The sequence below is a fragment of the Oryctolagus cuniculus genome, chromosome 15, assembly GCF_051225735.1.
Source record: "Oryctolagus cuniculus isolate XC-2025 breed Fujian yellow rabbit chromosome 15, ASM5122573v1, whole genome shotgun sequence".
Taxonomy (NCBI): Eukaryota; Metazoa; Chordata; class Mammalia; order Lagomorpha; family Leporidae; genus Oryctolagus; species Oryctolagus cuniculus.
In genome coordinates, this window is record NC_142881.1 from 28,175,458 (window position 1) to 28,202,086 (window position 26,629).

A 26,629-nucleotide genomic window follows, 5' to 3' on the forward strand; every position below is an offset into this window, starting at 1 on the left:
CCAGCCTCACGTTCTAGATCCCAAGGACCAAAGGTTTATTTTTTTCAGAAAGCCCACCCCTGCCTTTAGCTCTGGTGGTGGGGTGGCTGTCACCCTGTGAGGTACAGGGAATGGACTGTGGCAGGGCCAAGTCTCCCTTGCCTGCACCCATCTTAGGACCTTCCGTGAGCTAAGATAGCACAAGGTCTCTCTGAGGCCAGTCATGACTGAGGACAGGCAGCTTACGGAGGTGGGCAGGGGGCAGACCATCTGCAGTAACTCAAAATGACTTCACTCAGGAAGTAAGTCCAGGCATGACACAGAGGCTAGGAAGGCCCTACTGTCCAGTTCCTATGAACTCTGGGTAGCTCCTGAAAGAGAGGAGGCTGCCCCCTGCTGGAAAGACCCAAGCCTTGGAACCTCACGGCACCCTCCATGCTGCAGGTGCAAGGCTCCAGGGCCGGCTACTGGGTCTTGCAGTCCCCATCACTGCCGTGGGCTGTCTTTACCTTCTTGAGTTCCTTCTGTAGCTCTGATTCAGCCACCACGACCTCCTTTGGCTTCTGATACTGGAAATAAAGCCGAGCAGATGACATATTCAGTCACTGGTGCTGTCACTCTCACTGTACACCCCCCCACACACACACACACACTCAGGCTCTTTCTGGTCATCTTATTTGTACATGAGGAAATTGAGGCCTATGACGTGGAATGATTTGCTCAAGGTCATGTGGCTGCATAAAAACGAACCTTGGACCAGACCCCAAGCCCCATAATTTCCACCACTTCCCCATCAATCACACGATCAGGTTCCTCCCTGAACCCCTCACTGCCCTCCCCGAGGCTCAGTCAGATGCGTGTTTTCTGAGAAGCACACACTAGGGTAGGGGATGGAGAGAAGGTGGAGCCTTTTCCCCGATGCAGTGGCCAATAAATCCGAGAGCAACTTACGGAGATGATCAGGGTACAGTTGGCATGAGCAATGCTCAGCGAGGACTCCTCCAGGGGTAGCTGATATCTGTCGAGGTCAGGAATGGAGAACTTCTTGTAGTACCTGTGGGGACACCAAGAGGCCATTGGGGCAATCAGGGCACCAGCTTCCCTGCTGCCAAGCTTCCTCACACCTTCCAACACAGCCAGAGAGGGCAGAGGAACCAGCTAGAACACCAGTATTTGAAGATCTCAGTGGCCCTGGGAAGAAGATGCCAGTCTTCTGGCTAGTCCAGTGGAATAAGGGTAAAACCAGTCATAGTTCTGTGATTAGACCACACACCTAGGTTAAGATTCCCAAAGGGGGCCAGCGTTGCATTGCAGCGGGTTAAGCCACCGCCTTTGCATCCCATATGGGCACCGGTTCTAGTCCTGGCTGCTCCACCTCTGATCCAGCTCCCTGCTAATGCTCCTGGGAAAGCAGTGGGAAGATGGCCCTGGCACCATCTTTGAGCCCCTGCACCCACATGGGAGACCCAGGAGGAGTTCCAGGCTTCTGGCTTCCACCTGACCTGGCCCTGATCATTACTGCCTTTTGGAAAATCAGCAAGTGGAAGATCTCTGCCTTCCCTCATCTCTCTGTAAGTATGCCTTTCAAATAACAAAATCTTAAACTAATAATAAAAAAAGACTCTCACAAGTAGGTAGAAGCATCCTGGAATACACAGAGCCCGGCCCCCTGGGCCACTGTACCCCCAGCATCAAGGGGACACCAGAAAATGGGGCACAGCATCTAACAAGGGACAGAAGAAGGACATCTAGGGCCCTCCAGAGCTGGGGACCTACAGCTGCCATTTAAGCTACCATTTCTGCCTTCAGGGTCTACTCGTAGGCCGAGGAGGAAACTACGTCCCTAAGAACGCTCCTTGAGAAGAAAAACCCTGAGACTCACCGTGGAAGCTGGAGCTTGGGCTCTGGACTACCTTCCTGGTCCCGGGACACCACTCCTGTTCACATACCACACGTGCTACTGGCACTCCAGGCAGGAGGGTGCTTAAGACTTCATTTCATAGCTATAGGTGCTGGCCTAGGGCTGAGTGATCTTTTAGAAAAACAAGACAGCACTCCCAAGCCTGCAGTGTAGATAACTGGACTTGGTTTTGCCTGGAATTTGACCTTTACCTAACAGGCTGAGAAAGATGGAATATCTTACCTGGTTTCCCAGCCAGGTATCTGTCAGTGAAGTCAGAGTGAAGGTCAGAAGGAAGTTCCTTACTCTGGATCTGAGGCTAACACGGCCCCCTCATTTCTCCACTGCAGACCCACTGGCATTTTCCTTGGCGAAGCGTAGCTGAGCCTAGGCCAGGGGCTGCCAGACCTGCCGCCTGGGCGAGGCATCCCTCTCTGCTGCACAGGTTGTGTGGGCTGTGGAGGGAACGCCTCAGGCAGGTGCAAACAAACTCAAGTGAGGGCCCTGCAGAGGAAGGGCTTTTAATACTTCACAGGGGCCTGGTCCTTGTGGTGACAGCTGCCCCAGTCCACTTCAAAAGCTCCGATGCCCTGGGGATTGAGAGAGCTGACATCAGGGAGGCACTTCTGCCCCTGGTTCTCCCTGCCCAAATCCCTCCATTCCACAGAGGCTCTCAGGCCCCTCTCCTCGAAAGTTCCCCACTCCCCATCAAGGTGTTGGGACCCTTGGCAGGAAAAGAATGTTTACTTAAAGGCTGACAGTTCAAAAGGAGTGGGGGCTGGGGGTCCTAATGGCACCACGAGTCACTTTGGTTTCCAAAGCTCTGCCCCAGGGAAAGGCGAGCCATCTGCCTGCTAGGCGGTGGAATGCCTGCCTCACCCCTTCCCAGCCAGCCCAGCTCAAGGCTCTTCCTGGGGCCTTTGCTCTGGCCAGCAAAGGTGGCAGCCACTGATAATAGAGGGGAGTCAAAGGTTAAACAGCAGAGATTAGATGAACACAAAGGCTTGTTAGGAAGTGTTAACATCCTCCCTGCAAATATACACAAAAAGCAGAACCAGGAGAGGCAGGCTGGCAAAACCGTCACCCAGGCTGGGCCAGTGGGACTGGAGGGTAGGAAACTCATCTTCCCCGTGCCCCACCCCCCATTGCCTGGGGCCTGGCCTCCAGGGCAGCGGCAGGCAGGAGGCTTCTGGATCTTACCCCAACCTCCAGGCTAGGGAAATGGGCTTTGTTTCCCCTCTGCTGTAATGGATTTAATTCACTGGTTGAGGTTAAAAACAACTTTTCCTTACAGGCAGTACTCATGGGAGTAGGGGGCATCTGCTTTCTCTTTTCAGGAGCCAGCCCACCCCCTTCGCACTTCCCCCAGCCTCAGGGTTTGCCAGAATGGGAACTGCACTTGACTTTCTCGCCAGCACCTTGGACAAGAAGGGGTTCTCACCATGCTTCTGGGAAAGTCAGAGTATTGTCTCACACGACTTTAGGTGGCAGCAGACATGGCACTGCACCATCAGCTACGTCCCTGGCCCTGGGCCATGAGCTGGAGGTTAAGCATGGAGGAGAAACAAGACTGCACCCTTGCTGCGCAACCCTTGCTTTCTCTCGGCTGACACCAAACCCTGGCAGCAGGCGGGCTCCTGGTGCCTTGCAGGTGCCCAGCTCTCACCATCACAACCTCCTTCAACTGTTTTCTGTCCCAGCCACAATGGAAAAGTGAGTGTCTTTCCTAATGCTTATTCGGTGCCAGGCTCTGGTCTAAACACACTTACCTCTCAAAGCAACCCTCCAAGTGTGTTCCTTCAATTATCCTCTTTTACAGAAAAGGAAATCGAGGCATGGAAATGTTAGGTAAATGGAGCGGTCCCTTTACATGTGATAATTCTCCAAAGCACCTGACCCTCCCCCTCTCCACATTCTCACCAGAGTAACAGATTCCAGCTCCTGTCCAAGGATGGGGCACATGTGGGGGTGGCCAGCAATGAGCAGGTTAGTCTCCTTTGTGATCCCCCTGCCCTGCGGGCCCCTGGCTATTCTCTCCAGCACACTACTGCCAGTCCTATCTGAGCATCAAGTCTTCAAAAGACTTACATGGAAGAAAGGCTGACAGTAGGACTTCTGGCCTGCTCTATCCCCCTGGGACACTTCTGGTCCTCACTTGCTTCCTCCAATCAAGGAGCTGACCTCCACGAATTCATGTGATTCATGTCACTATCAAAGGGCCCAGAACAGGCCCACTCTGTACTTCTCTGCTCCCTGTGCCAGACAACAGCTGCATTTGGCCATTTCAGAATACAAATCCCTGCCATCACTCTCTCCTTTATTTCCTACCCAATTCCTGGCCCTTCCTCAATCTCCTTGCAATGAACTGGGCAAGGCAGCAGAGGCCAGGCCTCCAGTGAAAGCACACCCCTGGTGACCTGCCCAAGCACCACTACTCCTGCACACCAGCTTGGCCAGAGGCATCCAGAGAAGCTTCCAGCCAGTCCCACTCTTGACGAAACTGGCAGGCAAATCTTCATAAACACCAGGGCTCTAGGCAGACTGGACACTCTCACCTCCAGGAGCCCGGCCAGGCTGCCACGATACAAACGTGCATAATCCAGGCCTCAGGGCTCTATCAAGGACAGGCCTGTTGAATCCAGAGTTCCTAAACTGTTTCACCACAGAATCCTGTTTCCTAGTGATGCCTGTTAACACCTACCACAGTGCTTGTATCACTGATGTCAAATCAGCCAAGCTAAGCTCTCTTCAGACTCCAAATTCCCAAAGAATTGTTGGGGACCTGCTTCAGGCTTGCCACAGCGCTGAGTGCTTGTACATACTCGATTCCATCGAATCGCCCAAACAACCCGTGAAGCAGGCATGCATGTTCCCTGACAGATGAGGAAGCCTTGCCCCACACACTGTAGATCATAAGTAGCAAGTGGCCAGGTACACCAACTTTTCCCAACTCCAGCCCGATGGCTCATTTTGCTTCCAGGCGGAGGCTAAGAACCTTCTTTCTGCACAAAGACAGATAGTGCCCCACGGCCATCATGGACAGCACTCTCTTTCTTCCCTGACTCATCCCTCACTGGTATCTGAGGCCAGGAACACAACATGATACAATCAATTTCTTCAAGCAAAGCGGCCAACCTAGTTCTTCGGGGAAACATGGGTATGAACAGAGGAACTCTGGCTTTAGTCAGTGACCACTTTCCAGAATATTAGAACTGTGGCAGGCACAGAACCTGTGGGTGATGGAAGAGGTAAATCAGAGAAATGTCGTATTTGGTGGCGGTGTGGGGAGGACTACAGATGGCTGTGCAAGTCACTTTCAACAGGTCAGTTCATCACATGGAGTGTTTTTTTTTTTTTTTTTTTTTAACACATTTAGGTCATTGTTAATATGTAACACTTAAATAAACAGAAAACCCAGGAGCAGATGTCTGGCCTAGCGGTTAAGCCACTGGTCGGGACACCTGTGTCCCGCATTAGGGTACCTGGGTTTGATTCCTGGCTCAGGCTCCTGGTTCCAGCTTCCTGCTAAGGCAGACCCTGAGCAGCAGCGGTGATGACTCCAGCGACTGCGTCTCTGCTACCCACACGGGAGGCAGGGATGACTGAGCCCCAGCTCCCGGGTCCAGTCCCAGCACGGGCATGTTGCAAGCATTTGGAGTGAACCGGCAGATGGGAGCTCTCTCTCTACCTACCTGTCTCCCTATGTCTCAAAGTTTTTCAGTGTTTACAAACAAACAAAAAAGGTCTCTGGATGGTGGGATGATCAGATAACAGATACTGAAAAGTCTCCTGAGTTAAACACCATTCAAAGGAACAGCCATTGAGTTCAGTTTAATGAACGGAAGTACAGGTACAGAACACGTTATTCCAGGTAGGAGGTGAAGATGCCCTTGTGGCTTAGGCAGCCCCAGGTAAGGGTTTACAGGCCTCCCGCTCCACCTTCCAGCAGAGGGACCTGAGCCAGGCTGAACACGACCAAGAGCTCAATGTGAACTCCAAAATGGCACTGAAACACTGAATCCTCTTCTGTGGAATTCCACTTCCAGCCCTAAGCTCTTGGGGTATACCACTCCCATCCCTCCCGGGCCTCATCCAGTATTTTAGAAGTGTGGACCAGGCCTTCCAGGCACTAGAATGGGCCTCTAGCCACGGAGTTCCTGGCCAACAGCGCCACCTACAGACGGATGCGTGCAGGAGATAGGACCCAGAGGACGGGCGGTAGATGAATTTTGTGGTGAGCTAGCTGGCCCCTCTTCTCCCACTCCCTGGTAATCACATTTCTGCCTGATATCTGTATTCGACAGTGACCTCTGGGGGACAAAAAGGAGGCAGCAGCCAGCTCCACAAAGTGCTAGGCTGCAGATTCAAGTGCTATCAGAAGCACTTTTGTTCCTAGTTTGGACCCAGGGCCTCGACGCCAGGGAATGCTTGCTGAAGCATGGAGTTTGTTTTCCTACAGGCAATTTCTCCGTGGTCTGAAATTGCTAAATTCCACTTTAGGCACTGACTCCTGTTAATGATGAGCACAATAACGGGAATAAACTGCCTTTTATCTGAGGACTTCAAAGTGCTTTATAAACGCAAACCCTTATTGTTATGACTTTATATTTATAGACAAGGCCCACTGCAGGGGCTGCTGGCTGCATGTACAGCAATAATCCTGAAATTAATTCATTCATCTCCAACCCTTCCCCTGTCCCCTTAACCCTGCCAAAGTGCTGGGGTACAGGGGTCTTAAGAGGAGGGCAGAACCCAAGGCTGTACTAGGGGAGCCTGAGAGCCTTCTGCTTCCCTGTGGGCCTCAGGGATCTGACAGGGCTGGAGGAGGAGGCTGGTCCCCAGCTCCTGAGAGGATGGACAAGGAGCTGGGTCCTCCTGACCACGTGGAAAGCAGCGGGTGTACAGGGGCATCTCTAGGTTAGGGCCAGAGCCCCTCGAGAGTGCAGGGTGACTCCCAGCTCATGGCAGTTGGCTTCATCCGGTAACCCCTCCAGCCTAGGTCAAGGCTGATTCATTTCCGGACTATTCTGTTCTGTGAGCAGTCAGAATTCCAGAAACCCAAAAGGATCAATGCATTTCCAAGATAGGAATGCGCCTCGGCCACCGTCTGTCTTTTCAACAGCCCTCCCCACACCCACACCCACACCCACACCCACACCCACTCCCCCAGCAGACAACAAAAGGAAGTTGAGTACCCCCTTTGAAATATAATGCAAGAGGCTTCCAATAGGCCACAGCATCTGTCTACTGCCCCTGAGTCCAGGGAGAGATCAGGTTTACTGCTGTTCAGCCCAGGACTTTAAAGTCCTGTAACTGCCACCTCAGACAGGTGTGCCTCCCGGGCTATGGCTCCCTGCCAGCTGTGACAGTGATGTCACCAGGCCAAGTTCCATGTTGACTGGAACCAGCCAGTAGGTCAGTCATAACATTACAGCGGAACCACCTGAGATCCCAAGTCAACAGCCTTGTGATTGCCTCAACTCTCATTCGCCCAACAAATATTTCTCGAACCCCAGTCTATGCTAGGTACTGTGTGTACACGCAAATTCCCCTGCCCTGAGGGAACAGGCCACGTGGTGCCCGCTGGTCCCTTCCAGTTAGTGCCTCCTGCGCGTTCATTCAGAGGAGGAGGAAAAGGCTTCTTTGCCTTCTGGGGTAAGGAGAAGTTTGAGATCTAACCCCAGCCCACACCTGCTCACATACAAGACAGCTGTCCGTTATGCTTCTCGGTTTTTTTTAAAACACTTATTTGAAAGGCAGAGACAGGAGACAGAGGGAAAGAGGGGGAGGAAGCCAGAGATCCCCCAACTGCTGGTTCGCTCCCCACAACAGCAGGGGCCAGGGCTGGGCCAGGCCAAAGCCTGGAACCTTATTCAGGTCTCCCACGTGGGTGGCAGGGACTCAACTACCTGGGCTGTCACTTGCTGCCTCCCAGGGAAGCTGAGCTGGGATCGAATTCAGGCTTTCCACTATGGGAAGTATGAGGAAGGGGCACCTCAAGAGGCACCCTAACCACTGCACCAAGCACGCGCCCCACCACTTACTTTTTGTTGCTTGTTCGGACAACGATGCAGCGTTCCTTCGGATCCACACAGACACTATAGACATCCTTAGGGTAGGGGAGGTTCCGAATCCGCCACTGGAAACTCATCTTGGTGTCCTTGCGCATGAAGATGGGCTGCAGAAGGCAAATCAACTCTAGGACTGTTCTTGGGGAGGGGCGGACCTTACTCAGGGGCACGGTGGGAGGCCCTCAGCTCCTCCCCACAACTCCCCCTGGGCTGTGTTACTCTTTCAGCCCGGGCCTGGAGCCCTCTCCCCGGGATGATCAAGCCAAAACCCTCCAAGTGTTCCTTTAGACACTGATAGTGCTGTGTGCAGATGGGCACAATGGAGACGAAGAGGGGAACAAAGGAGGATCCCTGCCTTCAAGGGCCAGCAGCCCACCCCATCTCAGCCCCCACAAGTCAGCTGGACAGACAGACATACATTGGCATTGTTTTCCTTGATGAATTCAGGTCCCAAGCTCCCTGCGCCTGGGGGCGCTGGCTCCCCTACTTCAAGCTGCCATTGGCCCAGGGCTCCTAGGGCACTTTTCACACGCCACTTTCTCACTGCGGAGAGAAGCAAGCAATGGCATTATAGGGGAGAAGAATTTCTGCTCCAACACCAACATCACATTAGGTAACAAGAACAGGATAGAGGCCAGCACCGTGGTGTAGTAGGTAAAGCTGCTGCCTGCAGTGTCAGCATCCCATGTGGGTACTGGTTTGAGTCCCACCTGCTCCACTTCCTATCCAGCTCCCTGTTAATGCGCCTGGGAAAACAGTGGAAGAGGTCCAAGTCCTTGGGCCTTTGTACCCACTTGGGAGACCTGGAAGGAGCTCCTGGCTTCAGATCGGCCCAGCTCCGGCCATTGCGGCCATTTGGGAGTGAACCAGCGGATGGAAGATCTCTCTTTCTTTCTGCCTCTGCTTCTCTGTACCTCTAACTTTCAAATAAATAAATAAATCTTAAAACAACAACAAACAGGATAAAAGTGGGAGCTTTGGGCCTTCATGCTGGGCTTTGTCCAGGAACCTCTGAACGCTCAACAAGGCGTTTCAATGAGACAACCTGCACAGGCCGCCTTGTGGAATGAAGCTCTGAGAGGCAAGCGCAGTCAAACTCTAGACGCAGCAAGGACAACACACAGATCTTGGGAAAAGGTGAGTTTCTGGTGATGGGGAAAATCTGGATCCCAGAAAGGGAGATGGGTACATTTTTTTCCCTCTAAAAACCATGTAAAGGAAAAACTAAGAGCATGAAAACTGTTGGGCAGATTTACCTCATGATTCAGAGTCCAAATAAAGAAATTCACTCCTGTGGCCGGTGCCATGGCTCACTTGGTTAATCCTCCGCCTGCAGTGCCGGCATCTCATTTGGGTGCCGGGTTCTAGTCTCAGTTGCTCCTCTTCCAGGCCAGCTCTCTGCTGTGGCCTGGGAGGGCAGTGCAGGATGGCCCAAGTGCTTGGGCCCTGCACCTGCACGGGAGACCAGGAGAAAGCACCTGGCTCCTGGCTTTGGATCGGCACAGCGCTGGCCACAGTGGCCCTTTGGGGAATGAACCAACGGAAGGAAGACCTTTCTGTCTCTCTAACTCTGTCAAAAAAAAAAAAAAAAAAAAAAAGGGAGGGGGGAAAAAGAGAGGGAAGAAGGGAAGAAGGGACTATTATTTAAAAAAAATTTTTTTAAAAAGAAAGAAATTCACCCACCCTGTGGGTTAAGATGCTGCCTGGACACCCACATCCTTAACAGAGTGCCTGCGTTCAAATTCCAGTTCCAGCTTTCTGCTAACGCACACCTTGGAGAAGCAGGTGATGGCTCAAGTACTTGGGTCTCCACACGGAGCACCAGATTGTGTTCTGGGCTCCTGGCTTCGGCCTGGCCCACTCCCAGCTGCTGCAGGCACTTGGGAAGTAACCAGCAGATGAAAGATTCTCTTCTTTGCCTTCCAAAGAAAATGAAAATGAATAAAAATTTTTTAAAAATTCACTTCAGATATACCTGGTTTTTAAAAATAGCCCAAAGGCTATATTTAAACAAAAATCTTTGGTACCAATTAAAAATTTTTTTTAAGGATTTCCTTATTTGAATATCAGCTTTAGAGGGAGAAAGAGAGAGAGAGAGAGATTTCATCCACTGGCTCGGTCTCCAGGTGGCTGCAATGGTCAGGGCTGCGCCAGGCTGAAGTCAGGAGTTTCATCTGGTCTCCCACACAGGTTCAGGGGCCCAAGCACTTGAGCCATATCAATGCTTTTCTCAGGCCATTAGCAGGGAACTGGATCAGAAGTGGAGCAGTCAGGATATGAACCACCGCCCATATGGGATGCTGGCATTGCAGGCAGTGGGTTTACATGCTACACCACAACAATGCTGCCCCCCCCCCCATTTTATTTATTAAAATGGCAGGCAGACAGAACTCATATACACTGATTCTGCTGATGCTCTCTCCAAAAGTCCACAATGCCTAGGGCTGGGCTGGGTTAGATCACAGCCAGGAAATCAGTCCAGCTGTCCTGAGAGAGTAGCAGGAACCTAACTGAGCCGTCACTATTGCCTCAGAGTCTGTATTAGCAGGAAGCTGGAGTCGGGAGCCAGGGCCAGGACTTGAACCCAGGCACTCAGATATGAGACGGGGACATCTTCACCTCTAGGCCAGATGCTTGCCTCAACACACTATATTTTAAATGTGCAATGAGGGGTCTTCAAAAAGTTCGTGGAAAATCATATTACAGGAAAAACTATGCAAGGATTTCAAAAAAAAATTTACACCAAAATTAACTTACCTTTTAATTCCATTTTCCATGAACCTTTTGAAGTCACCTCTTCTAGTTTCAATGTGAATTTAGTATAAAATGGAATCATTTTACATTTGCAAGATTATAATGCAAATAACCATCTCTCTTTTCCCTCATTTTACAACCCAGATGTTTGTGTGAGATTTTTTTCCTAAGTAAGGCCCTCCTGGAAATGACAAAGAAACTGGGTCAGTGGACACTGCCTGGAAGGGCCTCCAGGATCTTCAAGGACCCTGCTCGGCCTGGGGGGAGGGACTGCGGCCCTGCAGCCCAGCAGCGCAGGAAGCTGGTCGGAGCCACAGCCACGCTTCTCCCCTGCCTGCGGCATTTGGAGTCACCGGCACGGCTGGCTCTGCGTCCTCCAGGCTGAGCGGCTAAGTTGCTGCTGCACATCAGCCACTCGCTTTGAGGAGCCAGGGTTCTGCCGCCATTGTTTCCTTTCCCCAGGCCGGGGCGAGACTGCACCCTCGTTCTCAACACCAGGCAGATGGACAGTCTGCCTTTGGACCTTTGGAGCAGCCGTGCCCACCCCAAACACCCCCAACTGCTAATACAGAAAGCACATAAATTGAACACAAAGATGTGCTGTAAAATTAGAATTTTCTCTTGAATGTGTGCTTTTATAAGGTCTGCTGCACACTTCTGCAATGTGATTTTATTACATCTTAGGGTCAAATATTCTCCCGAGAAACACATTTCCAAATTTATAATGAAAATTAATAAGGAAGAGTAAAACCTGGAAATATGCATCATAGGCAATCTTCCTCCTCCCACAAATACTTCTCTCTTAAGTGAACACACTGCAACCAGGAGTACATCAACTCCACGCACTGTAATGCCTCACTTAGCTGGAAGCCAGCCTTCTGGGGCCTCTGTCACAGGCACAAACTCAGAAACGACAAATGCCCCAGAGAAGCAGCTGATGATGACGACATCCCGTACTTTAGGAACGATCACTCCCATGTTCTCAAACTATGCACGAGGATGTCAAAACGTTTGTGGATGGAGCAGGCAACTGGGCAGGAAGTTCAGATGCTGGTTAGAATGCCTGTGTCCCGTAGCCTAGTGCCTGGGTTTGTTACCCAGCGAGTGGGAGACCTAAAACTGAGGTCCCAGTTCCTGGCCCAGTGCTTGCAGGCATTGAGGGAGTGAACCAGTGGGTCGGAGCTTTATCTGCCTCTATCTCTCACATAATTAAAATATTTTTATTGGTTCATGGAAAACTAGAATTAAAAGATACAATGATTTTGGTGTAAATATTTTAGAAACCAATAAAAAAAGTTCATGGAAAATGTATATTTTGAAAATTGCAGATTAAAATTATTTAACACCAAAATCAACTTACCTTTTAATTCTTTTCCCATGAATTTACTGTGGGGTGTGTGTGTGTGTGTGTGTGTGTGTGTATGAATGACAGGAAATTGCTTTTCCCCAAGCATGCTGACAACAATATCAGGGGACAGCTCACATCAGAAGACAGGATCAAAACTACAGAAGCACTTGGGACCACTGAGTATGAGAGCAAACACACCCACAGGCCTGGTGTCGTGCTGTGTAAGAACACATCGCTACCAACTGGGAAGGTGGAAGCTTCTTTAGAAAGCATCTTGGCCCACGCTGCTATCTTTTTCAACGAGAAACAGCATTTCTTCCCTGCCTGCTCCCCTTCAACTCTTGCCTCTAACATTCCAGGGACAGAGAGATGAAGAATCACTAAGGATCTGAGAGAAAACGCAACTTGCAAAAGCCACATCTAAATCCAGGACTCCTAACTCCAAATCCAGAATCTGATTCATCAATGAAAGGCTAAGCTATATTCTATGTTTTTAATAGGAAGAACTACTTGAAAACAGAAATCTAGTTCCTTATAGTTTGGTCTTAAAAAGCTGAGCACTGGGGCCGGTGCTGAGGCTCACTTGGATAATCCTGCGCCTGTGGCGCCAGTATCCCTTATGGGCGCCGGATTCTGTCCTGGTTGCCCCTCTTCCTGTCCAGCTCTCTGCTGTGGCCAGGGAGTGCAGTGGAGGATGGCCCAAGTGCTTGGGCCCTGCACCCCATGGGAGACCAGGATAAGTACCTGGCTCCTGCCATCGGATCAGCGTAGCTCCGGCCGTAGTTGGCATTTAGGGGGTGAACCGACGGAAGGAAGACCTTTCTCTCTGTCTCTCTCACTGTCAAATAAAAATTAAAAAAAAAAAAAAAAAAAAAGCTAAGCACTGGTTATCTGAAGAAGATGCTGACGAGGACCACCTAACTGCGAGCTGGTTAAGTGGGGCGTCCCTGGCGCCCTCGGCAGCTTCCCCTTTTCCTCCCTTTTCACACCTTGGGGATTCAAGTCCTTGTTTGGACAGAAGAAAATTTCCCTTCCCATTCCCTCAAGAGCTAAGAATCAAGAAGCGATTCTGGCCAAGTCTTTTTACTTTTCCCATGCGCATGGGCACAAGCACACTTAGTCTTGTCTTTCTCATCCCCATCTTTGTTCCTGATCTGGCTATGTGGTACAACCCAGACTGGTGCATGCAAGGAGGCAGCTGGCTCCCCGGGATCCCGTCCTCTCTCCCCGGCTCAGCCGGGCCGCTCCCCGGAAATGAGACTTTCAAGGACCCTGGGAAGGGTCTGCCGGGGAATATGGCGGCGGCAGCCCTGGGGGCCTTTTCCTAAGTCAGCAGGAAGTAGGCTGACATGCCAGACTGCTGGAAGGAGGCCCATCTTTCAGGTGGGCTGGGAAGTGGAGGTCCTCGAGGCCTCTTTCCCCACAGCTCCGGGCCCTGGCCCACTTCCAGCGCGGATAATTGCATTCCCCCTTCCTAAATACTCCCTGCAGCTTCGACTGGATGCAGGCTTCTTCTTTTCTGCCCTAGAACACTGCACATTGCTATGTGGCTATTAAACAGCTGCCACGTCCCATCCCTGAGGAGGCTGAAGGGAATCGAGTGGGTCATTTATAAAGCCGGTGAAGTGCTTGGGGATGAAAGTGCTCAATATCCTCCAAACGCAGCCCGCCGTGGTCAGGCTGGCGGTCAAATACCAAAGCAGATTAAGCCGGTAATCCGAATGTAATCGCTGGGGGATGGCCTGCCCTTCAGCCTCTGCCCCCCGGACACGCTGGTTTGATGTTCCGATCATTGTTAGGGGCCCTTCGGTTTTTTCCTCTATGAATACATACAGCAGTCACTGTGGGGGTGGGAATGAACAGCACTGAGAGGACAGAAAAAATATGACACTGACATGCTTGTTAACGCTGACTGCAAGAACCCAGTCCCAGGGAGCAGCACGCCTGTCGACCATTCTTCCTCTGCAAATGGCTTTGAGTTTTGTTAACAAACAAAAAATAAACAAAACCCAAAAAAACAGTTTGGCCAATGATCGAATTTGTATAATTAATTGGAAACATGGAAACCATTCCTACTTACGGCCACAGAAAGCAGGTTTGTATTTCACTTCAAAGAACATGCATAACCAGCTCAAGTCCTGGGATCGTTTATACTTAAGAAATTAATAATGAACAATGTTTTTGCAAGGACAGCTGCGGGGGGGAGGTGGGGGACAAGTAAGAAACAGCCCTGCTCCAGGCTGCGGCCGGTGACTCCAGAGGGTGTCGTCTGTGCCCACTAGTCCCCATCCAGGCAAAAGCAAAATACGGGAGGAAGAAAGAAAGTTGGATTTAAAAAATCTGAACTCCCAACGTTACGCTGTAAAGACTAGAGCTAGGCTTACATCCTGCCTCAGAAACTAGCTAGCCGTGTGATGCTGAACAAGGGGCTGGACCTCTTTGAGCTTCCGCTTTCTTCAACTGTGAAATGGGGACAACAGTCCCTACCTCTTAGAGCTTGAACAGGGATGATTAAAATGAGTGAATTCGTGTAAGGCACTTCGCATGGTGCCCAGTAAGAGTATTAATATCACTATCAAGTAACTTAAGCCAAACAGTGTTCTTCTCCACTTCTGGTTTTTAAGAAAAAGGAGTTTGGAGGCCATGGTCTGTTCTCCACCTGTCATCAGGAGAAGTGACAGTGGGCCACTGGGACAAATGAAGCAGTCTGGATTTGCTTTTCATTTTAATTTCATGCCCAAGCACAACAAAGAAGCCTGCATTTGTTTGTTTGCTTTCATAGCCACAGCAGCTCTCGCTGTGTTCCTTGCTCTGTGTGGCGGAGAAAAGAGGTGACAGCAGGGCTGGGGCATGGAGCTGCGGCTAGCCTCTGGCCTAGTTATGGTGGTGGTTAGCCCACGTGACCTCTGCTTTTATAAGTTCTCCCCTGTTAGGCATTCCAAGGCTGTCACCCCCTGGGAGCACTATAAATTACAATGCATTGTGAGGATATTACTACTGTATTGGTTTCCACCGAATCAGTGTCATATGCTAAACACATCAAGATTTTTAATAGCACCAGACTAAACCAATTGGGACTGGAGCCCAAGCAGCTCATAATAGGGAGGGATCAACACTTCACTCTGCGACTGAACATGCGCAGGACACACATTTTAAGACTGGAGACTAAGAGAATGCAAACCAGTATAATCCATGTTGTCGGTTCCGGACATTTATGAGCTGTCAGAAAAGGGGAAAAAGAAACTCCCCCGCCAACACTACCTGTCGATCAGGCCCAGGAAGAAATTAAAGTCAAGAATAATGACAAGAAAATAACCCAGCCCATGATTCCATCCTCGGTCTTAGCATTTCAGGTGAAACTTAATAAAGAGGCCAAGTCCCACTGCTGACAGCTTTAGGCCCTGGGTCAAGGAGTCAGCCACCTAGCTCTGGGAAGTGAGTTAATGCTGACGTGTGCACCCGGGAACAAAGAATGGACAAATCAAATAATTCCCAGAAATCTGAGCTGCAGCTCCTATTCACAAGCCTGTTCTTAAGAGGAAAAGAGCTACAGGAATCAAAATGCAATGCTGCAAAATCACCCTTCTGCTTCCCCTGATTCAGACACTCTTCAGGATGAGGGTCACCTTGGAGGCAAGGTCAGAAGCTGCGGCCTCCGATCCTTGCTCCTGGCATGGCTTCAGAAAACAAGCAAGCAAGCAAGCCAGCAAGCACAGTGAGAGGCTGCCCTTTCCCTCCTCGGCCTGCAGGCTCACTCCCCGCCGCACAGGTACTGCCCGGCTTTCTCTACATCTTGACTCCTGGCCTAGATTACTCAGGCCTCCTTTGTTTGGGGGAAGCGGTGGGATGGGGTCCGCTGGTCAAAAGGACTCCTGCTCCGCCTCTGGTGTCCAGATTATTCTCAGGGACAATTCTGTCTCAAGATCCTCAGGCTCTCTAAGCGTCTACCATTTCGAGCTGGATACTTCGCTCAGGCCTAGGCCAGGAGGGTTCACCTGAGGTCAGCCCCAGATGTCCTGAGCGCCAGCGGGGAGCCCGTCACTCACCAAGTAGTTCACTCGTCTTCTCGTCGTATTCTTCAGCCATTTCCTTCCCGTCTGGGAACAAATAGTGCACCTTCCTTCTCCCTACGCACAAAGCAGAGAGTGTCTTACCTCAAAGCCTGGAGCCTGCGCAGGAGACAGCAGTCTGGGTGCTGTGAAACCCTCACGGCGCCTCCCACGAACTCCTCGCCCGCCGTCGCTCTGAGACACGGCGTGGGATTCCCTGCCTTCTGAAGAGGCCTCTAAAGGCATCTTCGCTCCGCTGCTTCCTCTAACAGCAACAGTTCCACCCTTCTGCCCATCTGTGGAGCTCTTCTTCACCCTTTAATATCCAGCTTAAATGTCACCTCCTCTGTGAAGCCTTCCTTAACTATCACCTCTAGGGGCTGGCACTGTGCCATGGAGGATTAAGCCACTCCCTGTGACGCCGGCATCTCATATTGCCGCTGGTTCAAGTCCTGGCTGCTCCACTTCTGATCCAGCTCCCTGCTAATGTGTCTGGGAAAGCAGTGGAAAATGGCCCAGCACTCACGTGGGAGACCCAGTTGAAGTTCCTGGCTCCTGGTTTCAGCCTAGCTTAGCCCTGGCTGTTGTGGCCATTTAGGGAGTGAACCAGAGAATGGAAGATTTCTCTCTCTCTCTCTCTCTCTCTCTCTCTCTCTAGCTCTGCTTTTCAAATCAATCAATCAATCAATCAATCAATCTTAAAAAGCAAAGCAAAACCAAAAACTATCCCCACTAGCCATGCTGGCAGAATTAGCTACTTCCTCCTCTGTGCCTCGCTAGTGCTTTGCTCATACCCGCCGTGGAGCACTCAAAGGATCCTAGGGTCCTTTGAAATGTATCTGTCTCCCCCTACTCCCTCTTGCCAGCTCCCAAAACCAAGCCTGCGTGCCCAGGATGTTGAGCTGGGCTCCCTGACCCAGTGTTCCCTGCACTCCCGCCAGGCCTGTGCCTTCTTCTGCACACCTCTAGGTCATTCCCATGACACGGCCACATGACGTTAGTCCCCAAGTGTTCTCCCTGGTGCTTACTTTGCTTATTAGTTTTTTTGGTGCTTTTTTTTTTTTTTTGTAAGATTTATTTATTTATTTGAAATCAGAGTTACAGAGAGAGGAAGGGAAATACAGAGAGATCTTCAGTCTGCTGGTTCACTCCATAAATGGCTGCAATGGCCAGGGCTAATCCAAGCTGAAGCCGGGAGCCAGGAGCTTCATCTAGGTCTCCACCGTGGGTAGCAGGGGCCCAAACACTTGGGCCATCCTCTGCTGCTTTTCCCAGGCACACCAGCAAGTAACTGGCTTGGAAGTGGAGCAGCTAGGACTTGAACTGGTACCCATATGGGATGCCAACATCACAAGTGGCAGCTTTACCCACCAGGCCACACTGCCAGCACCCGGTTATCATTTTAAGTTTACTTGTTGTGCCTGCCTCCTCTAGTACACAGGAGAGCCTTTATCCCCTGTGCCTGATTTCCCTAAGATACAGTATAGCATTGGTATATATTAGGATCAACAAATACTGATTGAAAGAATGAATAAACATTGATTATTCATGAAAGGAAAGAACCCAAGGGAGTCTCCTAGCCCAACTCCTGAACCTAAGTAGCATAACCACAGCATTTGCTCAGAAGTAGCTATGCAATTAATCCCCTTTTTCATTTTACAGACAGGTAAGCAAATATAGGTAGGTTCCTTGGTGAGACTGATAACAGGGTACTAATGCCCAGTACACAGGCACTCTATGTAAGTTTCATGAATTAACAGCCCCAAGGTGCATTTTTTCCTGTCCTATTCACTCCTTTGGGGACAGTTTCCTTGAGTCACTGCTAAGTCATATCCTAGTGGAACTCACCCCCAAATTTGCAGGGCCTCTCAGCAGTCCAACATCAGCTAGGTCTTTAATCACTGGGTGGCCCAGAGGACCTGAAAGGGGTCAGGACATGGGACAGGAGCTGCCGGCAAGCAGGTGAAGCTGTATGGACTAACCACTTCCTCTCCACAGGGAAGTGTCTTGTCCTGAGTCCAGGTAGGATGCAGTGTTTACTGTCAACCAGGCACTTCGTATGTTTCATCAAATTCAATTTTCACAATAACCCCACATGTCCTCATTACCTGTATTTTGCAGAGGAAAACTGAAGTTTAAAGGTCATGCAACTTGTCCAAGGTCATAAAGTTAAGATAGGACAGACCCAGACTTAAACTCACTTAAGGTCAAAGTCCTTGTTCTGATTCCTATACTAGGATGGTCTGCGTATTGTTCATATTTTTGTCACTATAATAAATATTTAAAACAAATTACTTAAGAAGGAAGGAGGTGCAGCTTGGCTCAGTTTGGAGGTTCATAGTCCAAGATCACGTGGGCTCTCCTGGTTCAGCCTTGTCTAAAGGATCTCATGGTAAGTCAGGAAGCACAGAGAGTGGCAGGCCCAACTCGGCTTTTAAAACCAACGCTCGCGGGGCTGGCACTGTAGCACAGTAGGTTAATCCTCTGCCTATGGTGCCAATATTCCATAGGGGCACTGGTTCTAGCCCCGGCTGTTCCTCTTCTGATCCAGCTCTCTGCTAAGGCCTTAGAAAGCAGTAGAAGATGGCCCAAGCACTTGGGCCCCTGCACCCACGTAGGAGACCTGGAAGAAGCTCCTGGCTCCTGGTTTCAGATCGGCCCAGCTTTGGCCGTTGCAGCCATCTGGGGAGTGAACCAGCAGATGGAAGATCTTTCTCTCTGTCTCTCCTTCTCAAATAAATAAATAAACTCTTTAAAATAAGAAAGAAAAAAAAAAAAAACACCAACCCTCTGACAAGAACTGCCTGACAAGGACATGCCCCCAGGAAGCTAAGGATCTCACACTAGGTCCACTTCCCAAACACCATAATCGGGTTAAGTTTCCAGTCTCTTGGTATCATTGATTTATAGGTTTAGGGATTAAACAGCTACAGAAGTTAGTGATCACGGCCTATTCATACCAAACATTCTATCCCAGCTTCCTGAAACTTATGTCTTTCTCACATACAACATACACTCATCTCATCTTCAATTGTTCCAAGTGTTAACTCAGTCCAACACAAATTCAAAAGTCCAAAGTCTCATGTGAGCCCCCGTAAAATCAAAAACAAGTCACATATTTCCAAGACACAATAGTGAAGAGGCACAGGGTAAACATTCCCATTCCAAAAGGAAGTGACAGGGAAATGGAAAGGAAGAACTGGTCCAAAACAAGACTGAGACCCAGGATCGGTGCCATGACACAGCGGGTTAAACCTGCTGTCTGCAGCACCAGCATCCCCTATGCACACTGGGTCAAGTCCCAGCTGCTCTACTTCTGATCCACCTCTCTGCTGATGCACCCGGGAAAGCACCAGAAGATGGCCAAGTGCATGGACCCCCGCACCCATGTGGGAGACCCAGATGAAGCTCCTGGCTCTGGTCTGGCCCAGCCCTGGCCTTTGTGGTCACAGTGGATGGAAGATCTCTCTCTTAGTGTCCCTCCTCTCTCTGTAACTCTGCCTTTCAAATGAATAAATAAATCTTAAAAAAAAAAAAAAAAAAAGATTGGAATCCCCAGGGCAGGCATTAAATCCTAAAGCTGCACGTCCAGCATCTGGATACGCTGTGGCAGGGGATGGGCTCCCCATGGTTTGGGCACCCCTGCCCCTCCACTAGGAAGCACCCTGGTGGGGGCTCTGCAGCAGCTCTGATCCCACATTTCTGCTTGACACTGCCCTAGCTGAGGCTTTCTGCTGTGGCTCTACAGTGTCTACCTGTGCACCCCCAGCACCTGTCTGAATCGAAGTGGAAGCCTCCGTGCTCCGTGGCCTGCTGGTCGCTATCCGCACAGCTGCTCCCCGAGGCTGCCGCTAACGCCTGCAGCCTTCCCAGGCTTGCCCAGTGCACTGCTCACAGCTTTCATTCGCAGGTGACTCAGCTGCCAGCACCCTCCAGCTACCTGAGGTCTTCACCGTGGCATTACCCCGTCAGTTTCTCCACACACGGCTCCAACCCCTGCAGCACAACTGACTTTTCAGGCTTTCTTTTGAAATCTCAGTGGAAGGTGCAAAGACCCCCTAACTCCTGCACTCTGCATGGCTGCAAGAACCAGAATTACATGGACAACACCAAAGTCTACAGCCAGCAGGGGCTGCACCTGGACCCACCTGAAGCACAACTACAGCCCAGAGTGCTTTGCCAGCTGAACACAGGGAAACAAATCTTAAGTGAGACAAGAACAACGCTGCCCTTCCAGAAAGGGGCAGCCCTGATGACATCTGAAACGTCACCAGGGTCTCTCTCCTACTGCCTTGTCCATTAGCACATGGCCGCTGACGGAATCCCCAGGTGACCTACAACTTGTTATAATATCATTATAATAAGATTACCATGCTGATACTCTTATTCCCATCATGTACCCAATACCATGACACTTTTAAGACTTCCTAAAAAGGCCAGAAAATGGGCAGTCACTAAATCCCTGGATATCTGCACTTTGCTGGGACAGTCCGCCCAAAGCGACAAGAACTGTGTGTCTGGATCACATAAAGGAATGCCCCTGACCCTGGTGGGGCGCAGCTCACCTCTAAGTGTGCCTGCACTCCTTGAGCACACTTTCACTTTGCTAATAAATCTTATTCCTTGCCTAACCTTTATCCATATCTCATTTTTATTCCTTCTTGCATCAAGACAAGAACCTAGGCCCAACCATCCCATGACAAGCCCTCAGCAGAATCACCTGCAACACTCTGCTTACAGCACTCCAGGCTATCTCTCTTCCAAATTCTTCCAACCTTTTCCAGTAAACCAATCCCAAAGGCACAGTTAATAACGACTCTGCTCCCCAGTACCAATTTTATCAGTCAGCTCTTTGTCACTATAACAAATACCTGGGCCGGCGCCGTGGCTCACTTGGTTAATCCTCTGCCTGCAGCGCCAGCATCCCATATGGGCACCGGGTTCTAGTCCCAGCTGCTCCTCTTCCAGTCCAGCTCTCTTCTGTGGCCCGGGAAGGCAGCAGAGGATGGCCCAAGTGCTTGGGCCCTGCACCTGCATGGGAGACCAGGAAGAGACTCCTGGCTCCTGGCTTCGGATAGGCATAGCTCCAGCTGTAGTGGCTATTTGGGGGGTGAACCAATGGAAGGAAGACTTTTCTCTCTGTCTCTCTCTCTCTCACAGTCTAACTCTGTCAAATAAATAAATAAAAATAACAAATACCTAAGACAAACTACTTATGAAGGAAGGTGGTTTATTTTGGGGCATGCTTTTGGAGGATCACAGTCCAAGATCAGATGGGCCTCACAGATCTGATGAGGCTGGAGGTTGGCAGTGGGGAGGAGAGATCATGTGGCAAGCCAGGAAGCAGAGGGGAAGAGCTAGGCCCAGCTCAGCACTTTTAACTAATCCTCTGGCAAGAACTATCTTCCAAGGGCATGCCCCCACTGACCTGAGGAACTCCCATTAGGCCTACCTCCCAAACACTGTAACTGGATTAAGTGTCCACTCTCTTAGGACCATTAACTTATGACTTTGGGGATTAAATATCTACAGGAGCTTGAAGCTGTATCCTATTCAAACCACAGCAATTTTTTAAAGGCTTATTTGAAAGGCAGAGAGAGAGAGAGAGAGGAGAGAGAGATTTTCCATCCTCTGACTGACTGCTCAAATGTTGGCAACAGCCAGAAGTCAGAACTCCACTCTTGTCTCCCACGTGGGCAGGAGGGGCCCAGTTACCCAGGGCATTCACTGTCTTCCAAGCACAGTAGCAGGAGGCTGGAACTCAAACCAGTGCTCCAATATGAGACACTGGCATCATAAGCAGCAGCTTAACTTGCTGCACCACAAGGCCAGATCCAGACCACTGCAATGTGTATAGCTTTAAGTACATGCAAGGTTGAATACTGCTGCAAGGGTTTACTGGCCATGTTTTCAGTAAATTACCTGTTTATGCGTTAGCCTATTTTATTTTTTCTAGTAATGTATATGCACGTGTATATAAAAAGCTTTAAGTATCTGAGTATGCTCTGGCAAAAAATACATGAGTGTCTACATATGAAAAAATACAGTTTACGCATAAAACATAAATTGTGATTTCACAGGTCATCATGGTAGGATTGTACATGATTTTGAAAATTCATTTTTCCTAGGGGCCAGCGCTATGGCACAGTGGGTGAAGCCTCCGCCTGCAGTGCCGGCATCCCATACGGGCACCAGTTTTAGTCCCAGAGGCTCCACTTCCAATCCAGCTCTCCGCTCTGGCCTCAGGCCCTGCATCCATGTGGGAGATCTGGAAGAAACTCCAGGCTCCTGGCTTCGGATGGGCCCAGCTCCAGCCATTGAGGTCATTTGGCGAATGAACCAGCAGATGGAAGACCTCTCTCTCTCTGCCTCTGTAACTCTGCCTTTCAAATAAATAAAATCTTTTTTTAAAATTTATTTATTTACTTTGAAAGTCAGAGTTACACAGAGAGAGAAGAGAGGTCTTCCAGCCGCTGGTTTATTCCCCAATTGGCTGCAATGGCCGGAGCTGCACTGATCCGAAGTCAGCAGCCAGGAGCTTCCTCTGGGTCTCCCACGTAGATGCAGGGGCCCAAGGGCTTGGGCCATCTTCCATTGCTATCCCAGGCCAGAGAAGAAAGCTGGATCGGAAGTGGAGCAGCTGGGTCTCGAACCGGCACCCATATGGGATGCCGGCACTGCAGGTGCCGGTTTTACCCACTACACCATAGTGCCAGCCCCATAAATAAAATCTTTTTAAAAAATAATTTTTCCTATTTACAGAATGAACTATTTCTGAAAAAAAAAATCAAGAGTTCATTGAATTGTCACCACCAATAGCCATGATTCTTGTTGAGGAAGTCACACACACACACACACACACTCTCTCTCTCATACCAGGAGGGTAAATCCTTGGGAGTTCTGACAAGGCATATCCATATATGCAATATTGTTTTATTTTTTGGTTTGGAGAAACAAATAAACCAACATCATCATCCTGTGATGCTGCTACTAACAACAACAACAACAAAAAATCCTGGCTGATGAAATACCTGCTACAACATTGTCCTGTGACCAAAGGAAGGGAAAGCAGGACTCGAACCGCTACCTGTACACATGCTCACAGCAACATTATTCACAAATGCCGGAAGGTGGGAACAGCCTAACCAATCATCAACAAAGGGGTACACAAAATGTGGTACATACATATTATGGGATATTTTTCAGTCTTTTTTTTTTTTTTGACAGGCAGAGTGGACAGTGAGAGAGAGAGACAGAGAGAAAGGTCTTCCTTTTGCCGTTGGTTCACCCTCCAATGGCCGCTGCAGCCGGCACACCGCGCTGATCTGAAGGCAGGAGCCAGGTGCTTCTGGTCTCCCACGGGGTGCAGGGCCCAAGCACCTGGGCCATCCTCCACTGCACTCCCTGGCCACAGCAGAGAGCTGGCCTGGAAGAGGGGCAACCGGGACAGAATCCGGCGCCCTGACCGGGACTAGAACCCAGTGTGCTGGCGCCACTAGGTGGAGGATTAGCCTATTGAGCCGCAGCGCCGGCCTATTTTTCAGTCTTAAAAGGAAAATTACGACACATGCTGCAACACAGAGGAACCTTGAAGATATTATGCTAAGTGAAATAAATTATTATTATTATGCTAAGTGAAATAAATCACAATCAAATGGTGTGTGATTCCACTGTGGACTTAAGAGTAGGATGGAGGCCCGGCGCTGTGGCATAGTGGGTAAAGCTGCTGCCTGTGATGCCAGCATCCCATATGGCACCGGTTTGAATCCTGGCTGCTCTACTTCCAATCTAGCTCCCTGCTAATGCACTTGGGAAAACAGCAGAAGATGGCCCAAGTCCTGGGCCTCTGTATCCATGTGGGAGACCAGGAAAAAGCTCCTGGCTTAGGGTCAGCCCAGCTCCCACTGTTGCAGCCATTTGGGGAGTGAACTAGCGGATCGAAGATTGCTTGTTCTGCAACTCTGCTTTTCAAATAAATAAATAAATCTTAAAAAAACACACACACACACACACACACAGTAGGATGGTAACTGCAGAGGCCTGGGTCAGCCAGGAAGCGGTCAGTGCCATGGAGATGCCCTGCAGCTGGTTTCCTGGTAACATGGCCTTTCAACAAACTTTAGCCTTGACCAGGGAAACATCTACTGTGCCTTAAGAAGGAGTAAGCATTACATTTTAGGGCCACTGTTGTGGGAAGAGGGATTGACAATATGAATACAGTTGTGTGGGAATGGGTCTGAAAATGTAATGTACCTCCTTAAGCAATAATCAAGTCTGTTAACTATTACCAGAAGTTCAATGTGATTAACAGTCATACATAAATTTATCTTATTTAAACCTCATTCAATAAATGTACTCAGCCTGTAAAAAGCAAAAACAAAAAAAAGTATAAAACCTATAACCAAACTTGGGCTGTGGAACAGCCAACTCGGGCAACTGATCAGCTCTTTCTGGGTTCAAATGCTTAGTCTGACTTGTTGAATAAATTCAAACTTCAATTTCAACCAGATTCTGATTATTTTAGTCAACACCACTTTTCTGAGGTCACTAAAGGCCAAAGTCACCGAGGCAGAAAGTGGAATGGCGGCTGCGGGCAGGCGGGAGGTAGTTTCTGTTTAAAGCTTGCAGGGTCCCGGCTGGGGAAGAAGAGATTCTGGAGGTGAAAGGTAGTGATGGCTGTACCACAATGTGACGTGCTTAATGATACTGAACTATAGACCTTCAAATGGCGACAATGCTTACAGCTCTAAACACATTTTTACAATAATACAAAACCAAAAACCACTGCCTGTGAGATAACGTCTAAGATCTCTAGCACAGCCTAAGTGAGCTATTGCAATATACCTCAGTTGATACCCATCCCATCAGATCCTACCATTTTCCCTCTCGGCCCCTTGAGAAATGGGGCCCTTCTGTCCACCCTGTGCCCCAGCGCCTGACACCGTGCAGACAGGTGACTGCATTAGCATCTCTAAATGCAGTGACCAGCCCTAGATTCTCAGCCCTCCTCGCCCTCCCATGACCAGCTCCACCCTCTCTTCTCCACTTACAAGCAAACACTCATTAATTCCTTGGGACCCAGGAACATCACCTCTTCCGCTGGGTCTCTCTCCAAAGACATGATCACTTCGACTTCAGGCTCTCCCGGCCTTGGATACAAGACTCCCTTTCGGGGCCGGCGCTGCGGCACAGTAGGCTAAGCCTCTGCGGCACCGACCACATCCCACATGGGCGCCGATTAGTGTCCCGGCTGCTCCACTCTGCTATGGCCTGGGAAAGCAGGAGATGGCCCAAGACCTTGGGCCCCTGCACCCATGTGGGAGACCCGGAAGAAGCTCCTGGCTTCCCATCAGCCCAGCTCCAGCCATTGGGGCCATTTAGGGAGTGAACCAGCATTTGGAAGACCTCTCTCTCTGTAACTCCACCTCTCAAATATATAAACTAAATCTTAAAATTAAAAATATTCCCACCTTTATTTAACCAACACTAGCATTTATATTTACGTCTTTTTCAGGACCATCCCGTGAACTCCTGGGCCATGTCTTTTACTTTCCATCTACTTTAGCACAAAGCTTGGCATAAAGCAAAACCTTCCCAAACGTTGCATCAGTGAGCAAGCAAATGAGCAGCTGATTCTAACGTCCACAAACTCCAGGCTTTCCTGATTGGCTGTAGAACAGTCCCTGCCCGCCCCCACCCATCAGCTTGCAAGACTCAGGAATTCAGACCTACTTCACCCTGGCTCCCATGTGGGTCCAGAAAAGGACCCCAAAGCACAGGGGTCCTCATCGGGGAATCTAAGGTGGGAAAAAGTCAAGACCCAATTCCCTGTGTCCACCTCTTCCAGACACAGAACCTTGCTCTTGGCTCTAAAGACCTTGGAAGCATTTAGAGGGTCTCATTGCGCAGCTATCAACACAGCTGAAAACAATTCCAGCGGTCACAGCGGTAGTGCACCCACCTTACAGAAGAGGAAAGTCAGCGCGCCAAGAAGCCCACGGGGCATTAACAGCGCAGTGAGACCTACAGCCCAGTCTCCCGCTCCCCGACGGCACCTCCGCACTGAGGTTCAGGGGGTCCCCGGTCAACATCCAGCAGACTGGCTGAAGGAGCTGGGCCGGTCTAAAACCGTGTATGTCTGCTTTCCCCTTCTGTAAAACGGGGTGGAAAATTAGCATCTCAGGACGCCGGGGAGGAGCAAAGTCGTTCACAAAAACCACAGCGCAGCGACACGGAGCAAACGATACCAGGAGGTGTCCGGGGACACCTGTTTCAGTGACGTCACCTCTCTGGCCTCAGTTTCCTCCTCTACAAATGCAGGCCTGGGCCACGGTCGCGACCCTTCCACCTCTGCCGTCCCGGGACCTCGGGCCCTTCCCGGGGGCCCCAGAACGCGGCACCGGACCCTGAGGGAAAGGGCGAGGGAACTCGCGGGGGCCCTTGAGTTACCGTCCTGCAGCAGCGCCGTCTTCTCCGCAGCCCGCAAACACTCTAACCAACCGGTCACCGCCATCTTCCCTGAATCCTG

At 50.1% G+C, this 26,629-nt stretch overlaps 1 protein-coding gene across 12 annotated transcripts; it reads right to left on the reverse strand.

Annotated features, from left to right (window-relative positions):
• Window positions 1–11: 11 nt before the first annotated feature.
• DPCD (deleted in primary ciliary dyskinesia homolog (mouse)) lies at window positions 12–26,628 on the reverse strand. Of its 12 annotated transcripts, none has more exons than XR_016221983.1 (8): window positions 26,551–26,628; window positions 16,099–16,179; window positions 9,723–9,869; window positions 8,369–8,493; window positions 7,924–8,057; window positions 2,123–2,469; window positions 931–1,033; window positions 12–548 (listed from the first exon to the last, which is right to left on the reverse strand). XR_016221983.1 is itself a non-coding variant. In XM_089314450.1 (8 exons), the coding sequence occupies exons 3-8, from the start codon at window positions 16,136–16,138 to the stop codon at window positions 444–446; spliced, it is 654 nt and encodes a 217-aa protein (XP_089170576.1). In that variant the 5' UTR covers window positions 16,139–16,179; window positions 17,950–18,209; window positions 26,551–26,628; the 3' UTR covers window positions 12–443. The 12 variants fall into 12 exon arrangements, 9 of the variants coding, with proteins under 9 accessions (XP_089170576.1, XP_089170574.1, XP_069913442.1 ...); XM_089314450.1 differs by lacking the exon at window positions 2,123–2,469 and adding an exon at window positions 17,950–18,209; XR_016221984.1 differs by lacking the exon at window positions 9,723–9,869.
• Window position 26,629: the final 1 nt, after the last annotated feature.